Genomic DNA, 19,596 nt, shown 5'->3' with positions numbered 1-19,596 from the left:
TATATTTTTTATAAACCTCTCACATCGCTAGGAATAGTATCAATAGATTACTAATATAAGGTATAATGATGCATTTTAATTAACAGAACACTTGAGAATATTTTCCAGTGAAATGGAATTATGCGAGATAACGACAAGATGAGAGGGAGATGACGGTGACGAAAAACATTTTTTTAAAGATTTGGTTGTCGATTTTTCTAGTAGTGCATGCATAAGAATACTTTAGTTATTCATACTTAAATATCATAATTAATAATCTTCAAGTTGAATGCGATGAAGTTTAGCCTTATCCTTTTATGCACAGATGAATCATTGATTATGTCCTGAAATAAAATGATTAGTAATAATAAAATATAAAAATGCATACCATATTATTGTTAAACATACGAGAAAAAAACTAATAATAAAGAAAAGTTAGTATAAACCTTTTTCCAAGTTACATTTTTCATAAATTTCTTATCACAATACAAATATTAGTATTAAGGCCGATTGTTCCTACTTCTTGGTAAGCTAAATAACAGTTAAACATGTCATTTGGCTTTGTTTCTTTTGAAGAGAAAACAGAGACAGATATGTGAATTAACGCGGTTAGTTAGCTTACAACCAGAAAGTTGGAACAACTAGCCTTTAATGATACAAAACACGTATTAATGTTGGCGCTGGATGAATAGTCAAAATGTACGAATATAAATAAGAAACATATACTTTTTACAAATAATGGAAGTTTTCGGGTAATTTAAAATTGAACACATTTATCATGATTAATATTGGAATTTTCTTTAGAAATATCTATTTTAGATTATTTGATGGTACAAAGTTTAATAACAATAAATGGCAACGACATACTTCAGTGGAATGTCACAGGCATTTATGTGATACATCTCATTTTATTTACTTTCTTTGTTTTAACAAAACGATAGTAATCACAATTAGATATAGGTATCAGTCGCTCGCACAAGGCTGTTAGAATTGATTCGGTTTGCATTCTTAATGTTATTCATCCTCCATTTATTCATAGTAACAGTTCTAGTGACATTATGTGACATAATATTCGCTCTCTCCATAAAGTAATGAAAAATTATTGTTATAAAATAATATTTTATAGAAGTTTTTCTAACTAATGTGTGGTATATAGCTTTAGTTACAGATCTTTGCCAATTAGTATTTTTTAAAATACATGTATTTCATAATTAAACTTTAAGTTCGATTTCAGTTATTATTTATTTAGCGCACGTATCTCTACGTCACAAATCAAAACGAACCAGTTTTAAAAATAAATATGTAAAACACGTGAAATAATGTGATATTAAAATATTCTAACTTATACAAAGCGCAACAACATTTTTCTAGAATAAAATACAATAGTTCTTAATATGCACAGAATTTACGAATCAACCTTACGTCTCGCGCATGTTTTATTTACTAAAAAATAATCAAGTTCGTGCGGAAACTAATATTAGCCCACAATAAATGCGTTCGCATATAAAATTTAAATAAATCATTTTATTAAAAGGACATAGTATCATAAAAATTTGACAAAAAAGATATAAGTTCTTCAAGTTTCATACGTTTACAATAAGGATGACACAATTATATAATAACATAAAAGCGACAATTTTGTTAAATTGATCGATATATTGCCAGTATTTGCATATATCTGTCCTTGATATTTCGATTATACCCAACAGATTGAAAAAGAAACTAATTTAAAAAAAGAAAATATTATTTATTTTGCTGAAAACGACATACTGGTGGTATATAATTCATTTTTACATCAATAAGATATTCGGTACGCTGCAATTAATGGATAGATGCATTCATGTCACTTTTATTAATATCCTTGATCATATTTGTTATTCTATTTTGTGTACTGCTACTAAACATTTTGTAACACTTTTGCCTATAATTGTCTTGAACAGAAGATAGTCGCACGATAATAAATCTGGCGAATACGGTGGTTAGTTTAAAACACACATTTGTTTTTCAGCCCAAAATGTACGTACAGCGATGGTATCGTAAACTGGTGATTTATCAAGCAACAAGTATCAGCTTCCCGATTCTTTATAATCTGGGGCTTAGTTGTAACGATTTTCTAGCATACTCTAATACTCCATAGTACTCAAATAATACTGGATAGTGGCAGTGCAACCTTCCGAAAGGAATTCGTAATGAATGATGCTTTTCGAATCGTGGAAACAAATTAATATCTCATTATCTTCCTTTCCTGCGTTCAGAAAATCATGTGCCTGCTTTTTAACTATCCTGCTTTGTCCGGCGATTGACGCTGGCGATTTTCAAAACCAGCCCTCGCTGTTGTCTAACGACAATTGATTTCACGAATCTGGATTTTCTGTTATTCGTTCGAATGATGTTGCAATAATCATAGCGTGCTTTTGTTGTTTTCTTAGCTTGTGTGGCACAAGTCTACTAATTTTACTTCTCAGAAGAATTTTTTTATCATGAACTCGAGTCCAGGATTTAAATTTCGCCGCGATGCAGCAATCTAGAATACGTTACCGCACTGCTTGTTCTTACATTACTGTCTTAAAGAACGCAGCGATGTCATGGAACAATATCGTTTATCGCTTTACAAACAATTCGTATACAGAGCCTGGTCCAATCGGGAAGATTAAACGATGCATTGGGAATCATCGTTATTTACAGCCAGCCGACAAGAACGGTCCGTCACGAGAGAACGTTCTCTGCCGAAATACATCCCGACGGAAATGTCTCGTTATTGCACGATAATATCAAAATCGAGATGCGACTTTCCCCACTTGTGAGGGTCGCGTTAACGATTACGCTTGAGTTACAATTAAATCTACGAGCTAATAAGTTACATCGCGTTCTTCTACATCACACTATATTCTACGATAAGAGGAGACTGGCCAGAATGTGCGCAATTTATTATTGCTTTGGCTATGACGTATAGTAATATCTTAGTGCATCGGTTACCCTCGTAGAAACAATTAACGTAACGCGTTAATGAGCGAGGCTGATCGGTTATTACAACAAGTCTTGTTTCTGCCGCGAGAAGCTCTTTCGAACGATGCGAACTGTGGATGCAATAAACTGGTATACGTACGCGCACAGTGCTCTTTTTCTCTGCTCTTACTTCCCGTTTAAAAGCAAAAGTTACGACCTGTTCTTTCATTCACCACTTTATACTCGCCACAACAACCTCGCGCAGCAGCGCTAAATATCACCGCGTTACGTTTGCCGTATAGTCGCAAACTGCAAGATGTCGCGCAGCGTCGAATCAGACGAAAAACAAAACGCGCGTAAAATCCACGATCGTAAAGAGTAACTTTGTTCGTACGCGCCTCGCGCAGCCGTGGCCATCTCTGTTTTACTAAGCTCGTTTCAAAGGGTCAAAGGGAAAAGCGTACGGGAAATAAAGCGGCCGATTAATCTCTCATCTCGTCCGGATAGTCTCCGCCGCTTTTCACCGGTTTTCGCTTGCGGCTGAGTACCTCGATTAAGGATACATTAATTGCTGTCGTAATGCGAGGGATCGTGTTCCACAGTGAAATCAGCAAGAAAGATCGTAATCTTATAGCCTGCCGTGTGGATGTTAAATTACGCGAATTGTGCCGGTGACGTTCTCGAAAATGAACGAGCAGCGATCTCCCTCACGGCTTACTTAATATACGCTAAATTGCACTGTCGCTTTTTGCACGCGGCCCGAGACATTTCCACATTCGTTCCTAAACGACAGTCTGTACCGCGTGCCTTCTTGCGGAGATCGCTGTTTCGAGAGTAAAACGTCTCTTTATTCGTCAGAGTAGAGAAGTCCAATATATTTCTTAGTATATACGCGCGCTTCTTCTATTTATCCTCCGTCGCAGTTGCGATTGAAGTCATAGAGTACTCTTTTCAGTGCCTAATGTCCACCTCGTCCGTCGCTTGGTTTTCCAACGTGCAGGGTCTATGAAACTCCTGGCCTCTTTCATGCAGCCATTTGTTTGCCACTAAAAGTAATGAATTTGCAAAATTAGTGAAATATTAAATCACGCGATCTTTTAATAATTTACTCATATAATTAAGTATTTATTTATTGATGTATGACATCAATAAAATTACGCCTAATAGTGTTAAAAATCGCACAACATTAATGATATTAACAATTAAACAAATTAATTAATAGAAGACTATATATGATTTAAGTTAAAGGTAATGTGCGATAACATGAAATAACAAAAGTTCGAGAAAAGAAAAATAAATATTTTACATATAACAACATACCCCATTTCGATCCTGTAAGTACTGGACAAGCCGCGTGTCTGGTTTTAAAATCGCCCTCGCCATTAGGTTTAAGATTATACCAAAACGCCGCGCTACCTTTTTTCGGCCAAAGCGATATGTTGATGGCGGTGAATACGGTACCACCGCCTTGCTCAACGTCGCTCATCTGCGAAAAACAAGACAACATTTATTGCGTTTCGAGTTGCGTCAGCTCGCAACAAATTGCATCAGCACTTACGTAGTATAGAACCGTAGCGATTCGATTGCCAGTCCCAAGGCTCTTGAATGCATTCGTTTCTTCTTTCTGCGTAAAAAGAAAGTAAATAATTAAATAATTAATAAGAAAAAATCGATAATTATGTAATTATGCTTCCTGAATACGACTTACCCTGGCAAAGTCAAAGTGCGGTTCGTAGTGACCGCCAATGCCGTAATTGACAACTTGGAGCTCTTCGGCTGTCTCGACGGACATACTCGTCATATGTTCTACGCGTTTGCTCACCGCCGCTACGTGCTTGTGCTCGTGTTCCTGAAGCCACGCGCTCTTGCTGATTCTGTAATTCGCTATCTCTAAGGCACCCGTCTTGTAATTCTGTACCGTGGCGCGCTTAAACTGTAAACACGTAGTTACAATTATTTCCGAGAATCTTTACGATTTGGTGTGCCGAAGCACACATAATAATAAATCCGGACTACTAAAACGCCACTCATTTCAGCGGCGATAATTTTCGTGACACGCAATAGCTTGATTATTTACCCTGGGTTGAGCCATTCGCTTGATCGTCTCGATTTCCTCATCATAGATCGCGTTGTGATAAACAACTATCCGGGGATCCAGATACGCCTCCTCCTCCTTAAACGGCGCGATTTTCAGGAAGGGAATTCCACGGTCGACGTAACGACACTTGAGATTCTTCTCCACCTCCAGCGGAATAGATACTTCGCCGCGACAAAGCATTTCGTATCTCTCCCTCTCCGTCATTTCCTCCCACGTTTTCACCCTCTCCTCGGCGACAGTAAAGTTCTGCAAACGCGATAACGAACTTTATGGACGGTCGCGCAAACAGGATTACTTCCCGAGCTTTCACGTCTTTCAAAAATAATGGCCGACCAAAAGTTCGGGGCTCTTTATTCATCCCGCTTGCAGTAATCGTGAAATATAAATAATAATTTGCGTTACAATAGATTCGACGATCAGTGAAATCGTCAAGTGTCATGTGGCTCTCATTACTTTTAATACAAAATTATTACACTTATACCTAATAATATTTGATATTGTTTATAACGAAATACAAGTGGTGAGTCCTAATTATCGCTGAGCTTACCTGTTCGGGTATCGCTGTATCGTCCTGTCCGTCCTCACCTCGCTTCTTCTTCGATTGACTAGCCTTGCTTTGAATCTCCTTCTGATAATATGCACGATTTCCCAGAGCTCTCTCGTGCGTCGGCACCAATTCTAGCAATTCGTTCGTCATGCTCAATGCGCGGGCAACGTTACCTGGTAGTAAAGACAAAATAACATATCTGATTACTAGAAAAATGCAAAAGAAAAATTTCCTGAATAACTTTTCTGTCTTCTTGTGACACACGATGGGCATTCACAACATTTACTTGGCGTTTACTCGATACCTTGCATGTATATCGAAAATGCCAAATATTCCAAGATATCAGGCTTGGACGTGGTGGTGGCGTTTTGTTCTTCCTGCAGTCGGTCCATGGCTTCCTGCATCCACAACACCGTGTGATAGTAATCGCGATTGTGATATGATTGTCGGCCCAATTCGAAACAATCACCCGCTGAAACATGAGAGTTTTGTATATAACAGAAAATGATGTAAAAAAGCGAAAAAGTAGACAAATAATAAAAATAGAAGACAACGTTTATAAAATTTTTATTATTTTCATAAATATATATTTATCTCGTTAAATGTCTTTCATGAGATAGTCCAGAATACATTTTATCGGATTTCTTTCTCTCCAACTCTTAACAGAAAGTGCACAGTAGCGCGAGCCATGGCATACTAATGCTGCAAGAGTTAGTTCGTTAATTAATTTTCTTCCTGCGAATCGCAAAGCGCTACTTTACTTTTCTTTATTGCGAAAAACTCCCGGCTATTATGAATCCTTTCTATACTGTATAGAGCGTACGGCAATAATAATATAATTTATTATTATGTGGCGCACACTAAATGAGTGTTTTGCTCTTGACTTATTAAAGTAAATTACTTTCCTCTAACATAAGGAACGTATCCTTGTATAAAAGGAGATTATTGTTAAAATGGTGAGAATATTGTTAACAAAATAAGGGATAGTTCTTAAACATTTATATAAAAACCTAAATCTTCTTAAAGAAGAAAATTCATTCTTATATTTCACATTTAAAACCATTTATCTGATATAAATTCACTTTTGATTACAAATGATAATTACAAAAGAACACATGTGTGTCTGTGACACACATGAATTAACTCGTACAAGTTTATAAAATCGAACGTTTTGTACATACCAGTCAGTCCAGTACTGTATTGCACCCCATTCAGAACGCCTCTTGCAACTTGCGCGGTTTCGAGCTTGTACGTGTCTTGCAGCCTCATCAAAGCGACTGCAGCACCGTTGAGATCCTCGTCGGTCGGAAATTTTAGATCACTTCTGGAATTCGTGATGTTCGCGACGAAGGACTTGCCCACATCTTCGGTTATCAGTTCCTCGACTTTTTTCCAGTCGGTGGTCAACCGTTTCACCAGCAGATACGCATTTATGGGATTCGATAAATACTGCTGAATGTTTCTGGATGCTTCCTCGTGCTCTCTCGCATAATCCTCCACGTTTCTAAAAGGAAATATTTTCAACTGATTGGGAAAGTTGCAATAGCTAAGTCATTCGTTTACTCCGTCTCAATCCAAAGTAGAAAATAGTTCGCAATTTGATAAAAACACGGTAAATACGTTAAAAATACTTAAGCCGACAAAAGATCATTGTAATTTATATTGATCAAAAGTAATTGGCATGTAATATCAATTTAAAAGTATTTAATTATTTAAAACTATATAACTTTAGTACAATTAATTACTTTTGGGATAAAATTATTTTAAGCATATTCATTATATAAATTATGTGGTTTAGTAAAGCGATTGGCATGTAATATCAATTTAAAAGTATTTAATTATTTAAAACTATATAACTTTAGTACGATTAATTACTTTTGAGATAAAATCATTTTAAAAATATTTATTATATAAATTATGTGGTTTAGTAAAGCGATTAACTAGGACAATCGAATTGGAAATCACTAGTATTATCTGATAGGTTGTCGTTTATAGTTAGGTAAAAGCATTACATCTAAATTCAATCAAACAACTCGCAGAGAATCTAATGGCATGAAATTATTTATTAGACGGTTGAAGTCTGCCTAGATTATTCAGTCTCTCTTTGCACAATTCGCGTCACGTTAGCTACATCGCAAGAAGTGTCACGACGTGCGAATTTCAGCTGAATCAATCTCTAAATAGCGTGGAATTCATAGGCGAGCACTCGCGGACGCATTCGCGTTGCGAATGCTTGTCACGATCTTCCATGACTCTGAATAATTTATGCCGTAGTAATATATGTTATTTTTCACGAAACTAACGGCGTTTTACTCCGTTTGATTCGCTTAATTCTCGAAAACTTTATTTTGTGACATATGATATACATATTAAACTGACAATTCAGTTCGTTCGAGCTTAAAAAAAAATTAATTAATTTTATATTTATATATCGCTAAACAAATTATTTGTTTGAACGTTATTTTCACAATACGTATATAAACTTAATTGCGAATTAAATATATACAAGATATATGACAAATGAAGACTGAAGGTAGCTTGGTCGCGAGCATAAATGTTTTCTGAGTTTTTTCGTATATATTTAAAATTCTTTAAATATTTCAAGAATCCGGAGAAACAAGAATGCAGAAAACCAGATATGTATACAGTCGATTAAATGTGACTGAAAATACAATCATCAGAGATAATAAAATTAATTCACATTTGAAGCAATCATTAGAAAAATTTATCTCGTTTGATCATTTCGCTCGGTTCCTCTATTAATAATACGGTATCCGCGCGATCGTTAAGTAGTTTGAAGTTTCACCGACGAAACGTGGCAACGATAACTCCTTATCTGCGAGAGAGATAGAGCACGTTCCGCGCGACTCTGTCGTCCAATTACAATCGGGGCGTGATTTCATCGTGATATCAACTACGCGGTGAACGACAGAGACGTTTCCGACATCTGGTGATACCATTGTCCTCGATGTTGCACGGCACTCCACGACGAGAGAGGGATCTCCTTCGAGAGAGAGAGAAAGAGAAAGAGGAAGGACCTATCTCACATCGCGAATCTCTCCGGAGTAGACGTTTCCGTCGATTCGTTCTCTAATATATAACCGAGACGACACTTTTTCCCGCTAAAAACGAAGGTCTGTTGAGGACCAAGATATTCCCAACGTTCGTGTTAAAGTGCGATGGAAGTGCATCGGTCACCACGTAAAAGATATAAGTCAACTTTCTTACGAAAGAACCAGCAAAATTAATGACTTTTCTTCCTAGGAAAGTACAATTAAAAAGTATACAGTGATCAGGAATATCTTGGAATATTTTTCTACTTTATGATCATTTTGCGCCTGAAAAGAGCAAATCTAAAAAATAATTTTTTCTGATTTCTTTAAGAAATAAACATTTTTAAAATATAGATCAAAAATGCAAAGGAATATCAAGATAAGTTTCACGTTAAATTTCGAATTTTTCTGAATAAAAAAGCTTTGTTTTAAATTAGTTAAATTAGTAAAAAAATTATGAATAAAAAATATGAAAAATTTGGAAACCGTATACATTTACGATACATAAATGACGAAAATGCTAACTTAATAGCAGGAATAGAATAAGATAAATTTATGTTTGATATAAATAACCTGCGTATTCACGCAAATCAATATCGATAAATTCGTCTCTCATGTAATTGGATCAGTCGTTCCAATTAAATAAATTTATTTTATCAATTTGCTCAGTTTTCCGATTGCGGTATTCACGATGATTGTACAATTCAACGCTAAATGGGTCAAATTTCAACAATTTGAAACATCAAAAATAACATAGATTAACTAAAGCTTACTTAAACAATTCTTTGGTTTTTTTAAATACAGTTATACAAAGCGCACGTTTTTCTCAATCGTATTACATCAGGACAAAGATATAAATTTTCATTCCATCCTGCTTCTTAGATCTAGAACAGAAATTTTACAAGACTATGAATCCAATCGCAAGTGAACACAAAACAAAAAACAATTACCACCATATGTATGGTGCCGCGATAGGTCGATCGTTAGCAAGGTATATGACGAGGCGCCATATAAATTACGGAAATAAACGCGGCAGGTGCGCATGACTTCGAACACTTTTCTCTCTCTCTCTCTCTCTCTCTCTCACCTCTACGATGTGCCTCACACCTGACATTCGCAGCTGCTACGAATTGCGAGCGAGTACTTTGCACTCGCACTCGTCGGTACTCGTTACAAGTCTAGCCAGAATAAACATGATCCGTCAATATCCGGACGTTTCTTGATGAATCTTATGTCCAAGTCGTAGTCACATTACAATTGTCTAATTGTGTCGTGATAAATCAACATGAGTTTAAGAACAAGCGTAAGTGTCCAATAAAATCGTGAAAAATACGTAAAGCTTTCGTTTTCTGAAAGATATGATAATTATTCCATAAGATATTGACGCTGAAATTGCTGAGCTACATACAAATAAACTAAAACAAAATTAGCAAATTAAGTAAATTTTAGATTTTATGCCTTAATAAAGTAGAACAATGTAATATGATCCTCTAATGGTCCTTCAAGTAACCAGAATATTTTCTGCATATGAGGAGTGACGATATAGTAAGGATAGAATTTATCCTTTCAATCAGTGGACGAGTTGTCATGACACCGTCGTGATATTAACGAAGCGTCTTTGTTGCTTCGAAGAAGTTCTCAAAGCACATCTCACACGCTCGATTCGCGCGACGCTGCGATTCAAGAGAACTCGTTACAAAGAGAACGTTACGCGCTAAATGATACGTCGATACGGCGCGAAGGGCTTTATTAAAAGCGACATGGGAACCCTACGTGTGTTCACGCGCGGCGCATCGTGCGAAAGACAGGGCAGGTCTCGATAACGATAGTTCTTTGTATCGCGGCTCCGAGCCAATAACGAAAGCCGTCTCGTTAGCGCGATTTTTCGCCCGTTTTCGCGAGCTGTCGTGTCAGCCGTTTTCGCAGTGCGCGCCGCGCGCATCGCTGATGACAGATTTTAATTAACGATACGCGCGGTCTGCATCTCGAAAAGATGATCAGTCCCGCTGCCTCTCGTGGTTTTCGCTTTCGTCTCCCTTCAGTCGATGCCACATCCATAACGTGGGTGTCCCCACGTTTGAATCGCGCTGCGATACATGGGGTAGCTTCGGCCGAATGCTTCCAGTTTTGATAAAAGATTCTTTCAACATGCGCTCGTGAGTTCCATGGGCGACAATGCAAATGCAGGATGAGCAGCTCGAATGGAAAAATATCTCTGAATTTTCAGCCACTGCGCGGGATTTACATCATCCTCATCAGTGCTCCACGAAGACACCTGAGACGGAGCACGTAAACATTTTGACGTAATTATTAAAATATTACATACTTTCAGGTAAATTCACCGCAAAGGGACTACCGCGTAGTCTCCACAGTGCTGTTGTATCAGAGAGAGGAGGATCTCTTCCTACCTTCGCCTCTGCAAGTACTTTAATTTCTTCTTTCTCATTTTTCATGAACAACAAGCGCACTTTGTGCTGTATTTGCCGTCGCTACTGCTGCTGCCGCCGCCGCCCCCGGTCAGTTTCCATAACGCTCCCGGGTGTTTTTCTCCATCCGCCGTCATCCACGTAAATGGAATTTGGTGCATAGGGGACTCAATACGGAACAATGCAGCCGCGCGAGACAGTGGCGGATCTCGCTTTAGGATACGTTTTTCATACAAAAATGGCAATGCGTCATTGAAAGCATTCGCGAAAATGACTACCATGTGGCCATTTTTTATTGTAGAGATTTTATTTTTTCGGTTTTTCAATTTTTTTTGGCATTTTGGTTTTCATATTCTTGTGACATTCGCTATTATTACTTCCACTCTGTAATTCGCAGTTGTATGTTGAACATATTCTACGCTTATTGTTTATTAACGATTACAAACAAAGTGTTAATGACACTATTAAATTGTCTTTATCTCTAATCAGAGTGTGAGCATCAGTTCCATGTATTTGTATATCGTTTGCACTCATGGCCTCGCATTTGTTGAATCCATCACTGGATCATATGCAAAGTAATCGCCAGTTGAAAAGCTTTCAACCCATCATGCGACGCGATGGAGAATACTATCAACTTGTCACTTTTATCCTTCAGCCCCTCTTTTGCACCACTTCAATCGCTCTCGAGGAAACCTTCGCACGGATAATGGCGATCGTCATTTAGTCACTTCCGGTGGTTCCGCGAAACCACGGGGATTTGCATGAAAGTTTACTGCTATGCGGAGTTGTTTTCCCTCTGCAGCTCTGCATCACGTTGAAGCTTTCCAACAGCAAGAAGTTGCGAAATGTTCAGAAAAAAATCATTCGTAAACTTTAATTTCAACATTCTCCTGCGAAACTCCCTATTTAGTCTCTGGAGATAATTCTACAATCATTTTTTCGCTCTACTAAGTAAACGTTTTACGTACAATAATTTATTTGTGAGAAAGTATGAAGAACAAATTGTAGGAAAATTGAGAAAATAAATATAATAAATACACAAACACAGAGAAAATAAAAAAGAACATACACGGCAAGACCTAAACTACAATGCGCTAATTGTAATCATCTATCATCTCAGGAAACTATGCGGAGGTTTGCCGCAAAAACATTGCGCGAAGTTAACTCCAAAATGTGGAATCGGATTAAACTCGGCGAGGCACCGACTCCACTCCGGGCTTTTGTGCAGAGCTGCAGAGGGAAATTGTTCCCGTTGCCTGCAGTCGATAAAGGCAGTGGTGTAGTTTGCAGCGTGCGGTAATGCGCATGTGCGCATGCGCAGCAGTGTGATGGCGCGTATCGCCGCCGTCGTCGGTCAGACATGTCGCGGCAAGTGGATGGTCAGGAGCGATGACCAGGACGGTACTGGTGCGCCGGTTTTCGTTTCGCGCGACAGGCCTCGGGAAGTTGTGAGCCGCATGTTGAGTCAAGAATTATGTAATCGTTCGGTACAACAGTTCTGATTGTACGCTGTGAATCTGTCCCGAGTCGACCGCGAGCGCCCATCATGGCGACTACGATGCTCCGTCGGAATGAGACCAGCAACGCTCCGTATCTCACGGACTTCCCCGAGCGGGTGCGGCATGGCTGGTTTAAATCTGCCGAGCCGGACGCGATTCTCGTGTGCGAGAGGCAGCCGGATGTGTACATTTGGGTGAATGGCAGAGTCAATTGTAGGGTCGTCGGTAAAAATGGCGCTTACGAGTGGCACTTTACGATCATCACCACAGGTAAGTGAACGGCGCTTCTCTCATTGCGCGATCTTGTTGTTCCGTAAACGAAAACAATGTCACGTGTATAATGTCGGGCCGACGATGCCACGAGACATCGGTCAACAAAACTGCGCCAGTAAATAACATTCGAAATAACTGCCCGTTCTCTCGTATTCGCGAGGATGAATTCATAAACACGTAAGAAACATTCGGAGAACAAGTCGGAATATTACAATTTTCTAATTTTGTGATACTGAATTAGAAGTCTCTTGTAATTGATATCGAAACATTTTCGTCTCCAATTCTCAAACGAGCTGCATAATTAATGCTCTCTCTCTTTGCGCATTTACGATTGATCAAAAATTACATATTTATCTACATTTAATATAGATAAAGGACAAGTAATGCAACGGTAGTAAAATTAAATTTCAACAAGAATGACGTGATATGATATGATTACTTTAAGCCACCTCGAGTCACTCCTTATTGTCCCCATAAATTTTGAATCCCAAAGGAGACAAGCGGTTACGGAATGTGGCTTTGATATCGGACGATTATCGTTCTAACTTCGTGCTCAAATCCGTATTCGCAAACGGCACCGAGATTGGAGTTACGAATGGCCAGGAATGGCATGATCCTCGCACCTCACCGAACGACTTAAGTTCATCGAAAGAAAGACGGTATTCCCTGAGGATCGCGTTTGCCGCTCATCGTCATGGCACGTATCGACAGAACGTGATCTTCGGCTTCCGGCGTTGTCCGGTGTTCCTGCAGAGGATCTGTGCGGACTATCTGCCGATTAACGATTATGCGCGGATCCAAACGGCCACGGATTATCAGCTATCGCAGATTCCACCGACATGGAGCAATCCGCTGGCATTCTATTCGCCATTCATGCCGCATGCGAATCCAAGGGAGATCATGTTGTCAAAGATCTATCCTTATCCCAACCAGCAAAACTTCTTTCTCACCCAGGACACGCTCTCGGACGATCAGTTAACACCGCGAAACTATCGAGGTCGTATGCACGAAGTGATTACCCTCGAGGAGATCGCTAGGCATGAACAGCTTTCGAGATACAATCAGATCTCGATGATACGTCTGCTGTCGCATTACGTACTGACGACCAGCGATGGCTCTACCATTGCAAAATATACGCCGCCTGGTGAACTCTTTGCTCAGGTGCGATCCTTAAGAAATTCTTTTATTTGCGCTCCCTGTCTCCACCTCGATATTGTGCATCGTGTCGATCATTTGTACGTTCGTCGCACAAATTTTGCTTCGATCCTATATGCATGTAATGCAATATCGTATATATATATTTTTTCTAAATATCTTTATGTGTATCTTGTTGTATCTCGTCTAACTTCCAGTTAGTTTTATTATAAATAGTTGGCCTAGTTTTTGCTCAATTATATTCACTTCCTCCCTTTTAAGACCAAATAAGGATCCGTCATTTTTTCTCTCTCCCGCTTGTAGCCAACGCGTGAAATTTCTTGACATCGCAGCTCCCAATTTGTCGCGATAACACCGAGGATACACAGAGCGGCAGGCTCCTGCAGCGCAGCTGCAACAGCGTTCTACTCAAATGGAAAGAACCTACGTCCGAAGAGAAAGAGGTAATCTTCGAAGCTCACATCGAAGACATATCTACACATAGCGTGTTTATAAGACTGAGCGCACCATGCGTGAGCTATTGGGACCTGCAGGATAATAGCGACCATGAAGTAGAAATACGCTTCATGTTAAATCGTCTGAGCTTCTGCGAATGGCATTTGGCAGTGGATAGCTTCGAGAACATGGACTTGGTGTTCCTCAACGATAAATATCGTCAGATCGATCAAATTAGCCACTTTCTACAAATCGACGCCGACAGTTTTAATATCTTTTCTAATTTATGTCTGGATCCAGTGCTGAATCAAGAGCAAAAGCAAGCGGTCACTGCGTTAACGCTGACAACTAAAATGTCATCACCGCCACCGATTCTCTTGCTGGGTCCTTTTGGCACAGGCAAAACGTTCACTTTAGCGCACGTGCTACGCGTGCTCAGCCAGGATCCGAGGAATCGGATACTTCTATGCACACATAGCAACAGCGCTGCCGATCTTTACATCAAAGAGTTCTTCAATGACTGGTATAAGAAGCAGAAGTGCCTCAGATTTAAGCCCGTTAGGATATATTACAAATTGCGTGCTTTAAACACGGTAGGTCAAGAATATCGTCAAGTCTTTCGAGCATTAAGGGAGAATTGTATCTCTTAGTGACGATGATTGGTTTACTTCTACAATTTAGGTGCATCCAGTGGTACAGGAGTACTGCCTGAAGGACGAACACGGTCGTTTTCGCGACCCGGTCGAGGAAGACTTGCAAGATTGCGGCTTAATAGTGACCACTTTAACAACTTCCAGCTGTCTGGCCAATCTAAATCTGTCGCTAACTCATATAATCATCGATGAGGCAGCCCAGGCCTTTGAGTGCGAAGTACTGATTGCCCTGACCCTGGCAAATCGGGACACCCGTTTGATTCTAGCAGGTGATCAGATGCAACTCGCGCCAGAGATCTATAGTGTATTGGCAAAAGATCTGCGATTAGACGTTAGTCTCCTGGAAAGATTGTACGAGTTTTACCCGCGGGAACATCCTTGTCGAATACATTTGTGTCAGAACTATCGAGCACATAAGGACATAATCAGATACACGTCTCAGATGTTTTACGACGGGATAGTTAAACCGGCTAACAAAGAACTGATGAAACATCCTACCTTGAACACGTTGACCTTTTACGCTGTTCGCGGCCAGGAACAGCAGGTATAAAAATGTTAATTAAATACATCACTGATCGCGTAAAATTGAGGAGTTTGGTGCGTTCAAAAAGAAAGGAAAGTATTTTTCGTTTTATCTTCTCAATTTAATTATTCTTAAATTATTTAATTAATTATTTAATAATTATAAATTATGATTTATACTGATGATGAGATTCAAGACAATTTTTCAAATCAGATATCATTCCTGAGAGATTAGACAATTAGAATTATGAATCCTTTTGCATCAAACTCTTCAATCGGGCGCTTTACGATTTAGAAAACATTGAGATCAATTTCTGACTGATAGGGATTACATTCTACTCCGGGATACTACCATACGACAGAAGCGCAAGTACTGGCAGATCGCGTACTAGAATTGAAGAAGGCATGGCCGACACAGCAATGGGGCCCGTATAACGAAGAATCTATCGGAGTCTTGTCATATTATGCTGAACAAGTACAACGATTGCGAATCGAATTGCGCAACCGGGGACTCTCTGATGTGTCCGTCGAGAGAGTATTGAATGTCCAAGGCAAACAGTTTACCGTCATTTTCATCAGTACAGTTCGAACGCAAAACTGTTGCAGGTATGAATATTATTACGAATGATGTTATCAAATTTTAGGTGATATTTAAATATAATGTGAACGAAAACTTTGGATTTTACAGATCGTCTGCCGAGACGAAAATTAAAGACTACGGTTTCCTGACGAATCCACGACTACTAAATACCGCTCTGACAAGAGCAAAGTGTCACGTCGCGGTCGTTGGCGATCCGGTGGCTTTACTCACAATAGGCTCCTGTAAACAATATTGGAATAAATATCTAGAAGAGGCCGATCTGTACGGAATGGACCGAGTAGAGCTGCAGAACCACTTGAATCTGGTTCCGGAACTTCGAATCTCGCGCTTGAATCCACTCGCGCAAGAATTCATTCCCAGAAGAATACATCCGTGTATTGTCACATATGTTGCAGTGCCAGTTACATACCCAATATTTTTTCGCAACAATCAATTTTCTGGATAAATATATTTTCCTCGCCAATGTATAAATAAAGAACAAAGCTACGAGGTCCAAAACAAATTTTATTATGCCGGGATTCTGAGATGGAATCATTACATAGTATATCGAGAAGTTTTGAACTACTATTATTTTGTTTTTGTTTTTTTTCCATTGACAGACAATTATTTTTGGTTTTTTTAAAAATCGAACAAGAAACTACATCAAACTTGCAAGTGATATCTATAATTTCTCAAATTTTCATTTAATAATCTGCGGTATAACCTACGTAAGTCCATTAAAAAGATAATATTGTAATTATCTGTAATTATTTATATATATATATATATAAATATATAGTTTGTACATGGATATGAGTAGCCATTTATAAGAGACTATGAATTTTTCATTTTTATTGGATACAGTAAGTTATCTATTTATGTATATAAATTTTCTAGAAAATATGTAAGTCATATTTTGGATCTATTTGACGATTGATGATTTGTTTGAGTGTTTTAAAATGTTCCTTCGACGTTTGACTGACACAGACATGATTTGTCAAGCACAAGTATACACGTATGTACAGAATGTTCCGTAGTAGAGTAATTGTATTTAGCAACTTTAAAAACTTTCTTCGCATTCAATACTCAATTGTAAGACGGCAATTTTCTTAATAAAAAATATATATTTTATATAATCTTACTTATTTAGAGAAGAGAAAAGAAATAAAAACATAATTTCATAAAAAAAACTTAAAAAAGTGTTATCCTAATTTTTCATCATTCAATTTCCTCATATTCACACAAAATTCGAACTATGCGAAGATACGCATTCGCGCACGCATGTATACGACGATTATGCTAATAATAATAGCAGCCGAAGTTTCGCGTATTAATTTTCGTACTAATAACGCGACGTTACACGAGGAGATGATATATCAGGTCACGACGGCGACAGGTACATCGCTAATACGCGTCCTAGGCATTGTCTAGTGCCTAAAGGCAAAGCACGTAGATCGCGTGTACACGCAGGCACGTACTATGCATGTTCGATGCTGCTTCCACAAATATTCGATACGTAATTCTATACCGTGCGTCGTCTCCCGATCCGACCTGCTGCTCTAAGCTCTATATTACCTCACACAATATACTTATGTTGATACTAATTGAAGAATTTTCCGAACGAACGTTGGAAATACAAATTACAAATTTAAAAGAGTTAATTATAATTATTAAATTACAATTAACATTAGTACTTAAAATGATTAAAATGGTTATATCGATTCTATTTTAATACAATTCTACTAATTTTTTTATTCTACTAATAATTAATGTTATTAATAATAGTCAATACCTATTCTTTTGCGTTTTTAAAGCGTTCTGCAGTAATCTTGAATGATAAAAGAATCTGAAAAAGCGTATTAAAAAAAGTCAGGATTATTAGATAACTGAAAAAATTAAGGCAGAAAACTAGGAATAGAATAAATGAAGAATTTATTGAAAATAAGTTATGTTTTTAACTTATATTTTTTTTCGTTTCAGAATAAATTTTCTCAAATTAAGAAAAAATGTAGATCGCCCCTTTGTTGGATTTTTCTAGGTTGATACGTGAATTTAACTGAATATAGTGCCATGTATAATGAAAAATATCTTCCGTAATATCTTACGCATCATTTTACTAAAATGACATCCAATTTCTATGTAGCTTGACGCTTATTCAGCAATTTTCAATAGCGTCTTGCGTACCATGAAGCGTAACTGACAAGAATTATTATAGCAACAGACGGTGCAATTCTTTCACTTCATGTCATGCTTCAATAAGAAACAGTTATATGACAAATACAGAACGTCTATGGTAATATAGGTAACTTACGAGAAGTTAAAAAATCAAGATAGTGGACTTGCTGCTCTTTATCGTGATTAAAATGTTATATATCTTAAGAAAATAGTGTATTTCTTAAATTCACCGTTTTCTCGGTGGAACGTATAAATTTTTGATACGCAAAGATTATGAAAATCTTCATTAAAGTCTGAGTTATATTGTCGGATAATTAAATCAGATTTATTATCGAAAATATAAACGCAGTTCTATCGAAAAATCTTAAGCTTGTTGAATATTCAGCCGTATCGCGGAAAATATTGCAGTTATCCCGGGAAGGTTGAATATCACGCGCTGCATACCGCGTGATCGATTTCGCGGCGGCATGTATTGCGAAAAGGAGAAATATTACCGGAATTTCGTCGATAATTCCAATCATGTTTCCTCTAATTACCGGAAAATTAAATATAGGTAACGTACACATGCGAATACACGCATAATATACGCATGTAAACACATGTTTTCCTTTTATTTTCTGATCCTGATGAAATCGAATATCTCCAGAGTCGATTCTAATGTACCAATCATTAATCGCTCCTTTTTTTTTAAATTATCAGCTTCTGTTTATATGTCGAGATGAGACAAACATGATTTACAGTTTCAAAGAAGAAAATCATGGTAACCGTAACGGATGTATCCCATTTTTAAATTACACCGTAGGCGTAATGAGGCGTACGACCATCCTTTTTAACATGGAAACTTTTTGTTGCGTATGAAAACAACAGATACCTCTCGATTTCATATTCGCCACCGCAAATATCTGTATATATATCGCAGCGGCCATACCTTTGCCGGTAAAAATCGAAGATCACCGCGGGCAATTAATTAAAGGTAACGAATATCGGTTAAATGAAGGTACTCGAGGAAGATACTCGCTTCTGCGTTCGTCTACGCGATTCCCTCGAATCGACGATAAAAACAAATCGATCGTCGCGCGAGCGTTTAATTAGAAGCAAATAGTTACAGGCGCGGACGACTGTGATAGAACTTTGTTATCTTATCGGAGCCAATTACACCGAAGCTCTCCCTCTCGAGGGAGTGCTGAACGGCTACCGGTACCACCGTAATCGCGATTATTAATACCAGTAATGGCGCTTCCGCTGGGTCGCGTCT

At 38.2% G+C, this 19,596-nt stretch overlaps 2 protein-coding genes across 2 annotated transcripts in view; one reads left to right on the top strand and one right to left on the bottom strand.

Moving 5' to 3' along the window:
• Positions 1-782: 782 nt before the first annotated feature.
• LOC105282071 (prolyl 4-hydroxylase subunit alpha-2) overlaps positions 783-19,596 on the bottom strand; it is an 81,547-nt gene continuing 62,733 nt past the window's right edge. The window contains exons 4-11 of the mRNA XM_011343779.3: positions 6,752-7,074; positions 5,875-6,042; positions 5,571-5,743; positions 5,003-5,269; positions 4,634-4,858; positions 4,484-4,549; positions 4,246-4,411; positions 783-3,971 (exon numbers count right to left, since the gene is read on the bottom strand). Coding sequence (XP_011342081.1) covers positions 3,877-3,971; positions 4,246-4,411; positions 4,484-4,549; positions 4,634-4,858; positions 5,003-5,269; positions 5,571-5,743; positions 5,875-6,042; positions 6,752-7,074 — 1,483 coding nt within the window. The 3' untranslated portion in view covers positions 783-3,876. The remainder of the gene's footprint in view (positions 3,972-4,245; positions 4,412-4,483; positions 4,550-4,633; positions 4,859-5,002; positions 5,270-5,570; positions 5,744-5,874; positions 6,043-6,751; positions 7,075-19,596) is intronic.
• LOC105282070 (probable helicase with zinc finger domain) lies at positions 11,142-17,297 on the top strand. Its single transcript, XM_011343778.3, has 6 exons — positions 11,142-12,818; positions 13,315-13,982; positions 14,309-15,004; positions 15,093-15,608; positions 15,912-16,192; positions 16,275-17,297. The coding sequence occupies exons 1-6, from the start codon at positions 12,596-12,598 to the stop codon at positions 16,630-16,632; spliced, it is 2,742 nt and encodes a 913-aa protein (XP_011342080.1). The 5' UTR covers positions 11,142-12,595; the 3' UTR covers positions 16,633-17,297.

Source organism: Ooceraea biroi, chromosome 7, assembly GCF_003672135.1.
Source record: "Ooceraea biroi isolate clonal line C1 chromosome 7, Obir_v5.4, whole genome shotgun sequence".
NCBI classification, from domain to species: Eukaryota; Metazoa; Arthropoda; class Insecta; order Hymenoptera; family Formicidae; genus Ooceraea; species Ooceraea biroi.
This window is presented reverse-complemented; position numbering and strand designations above follow the sequence as displayed.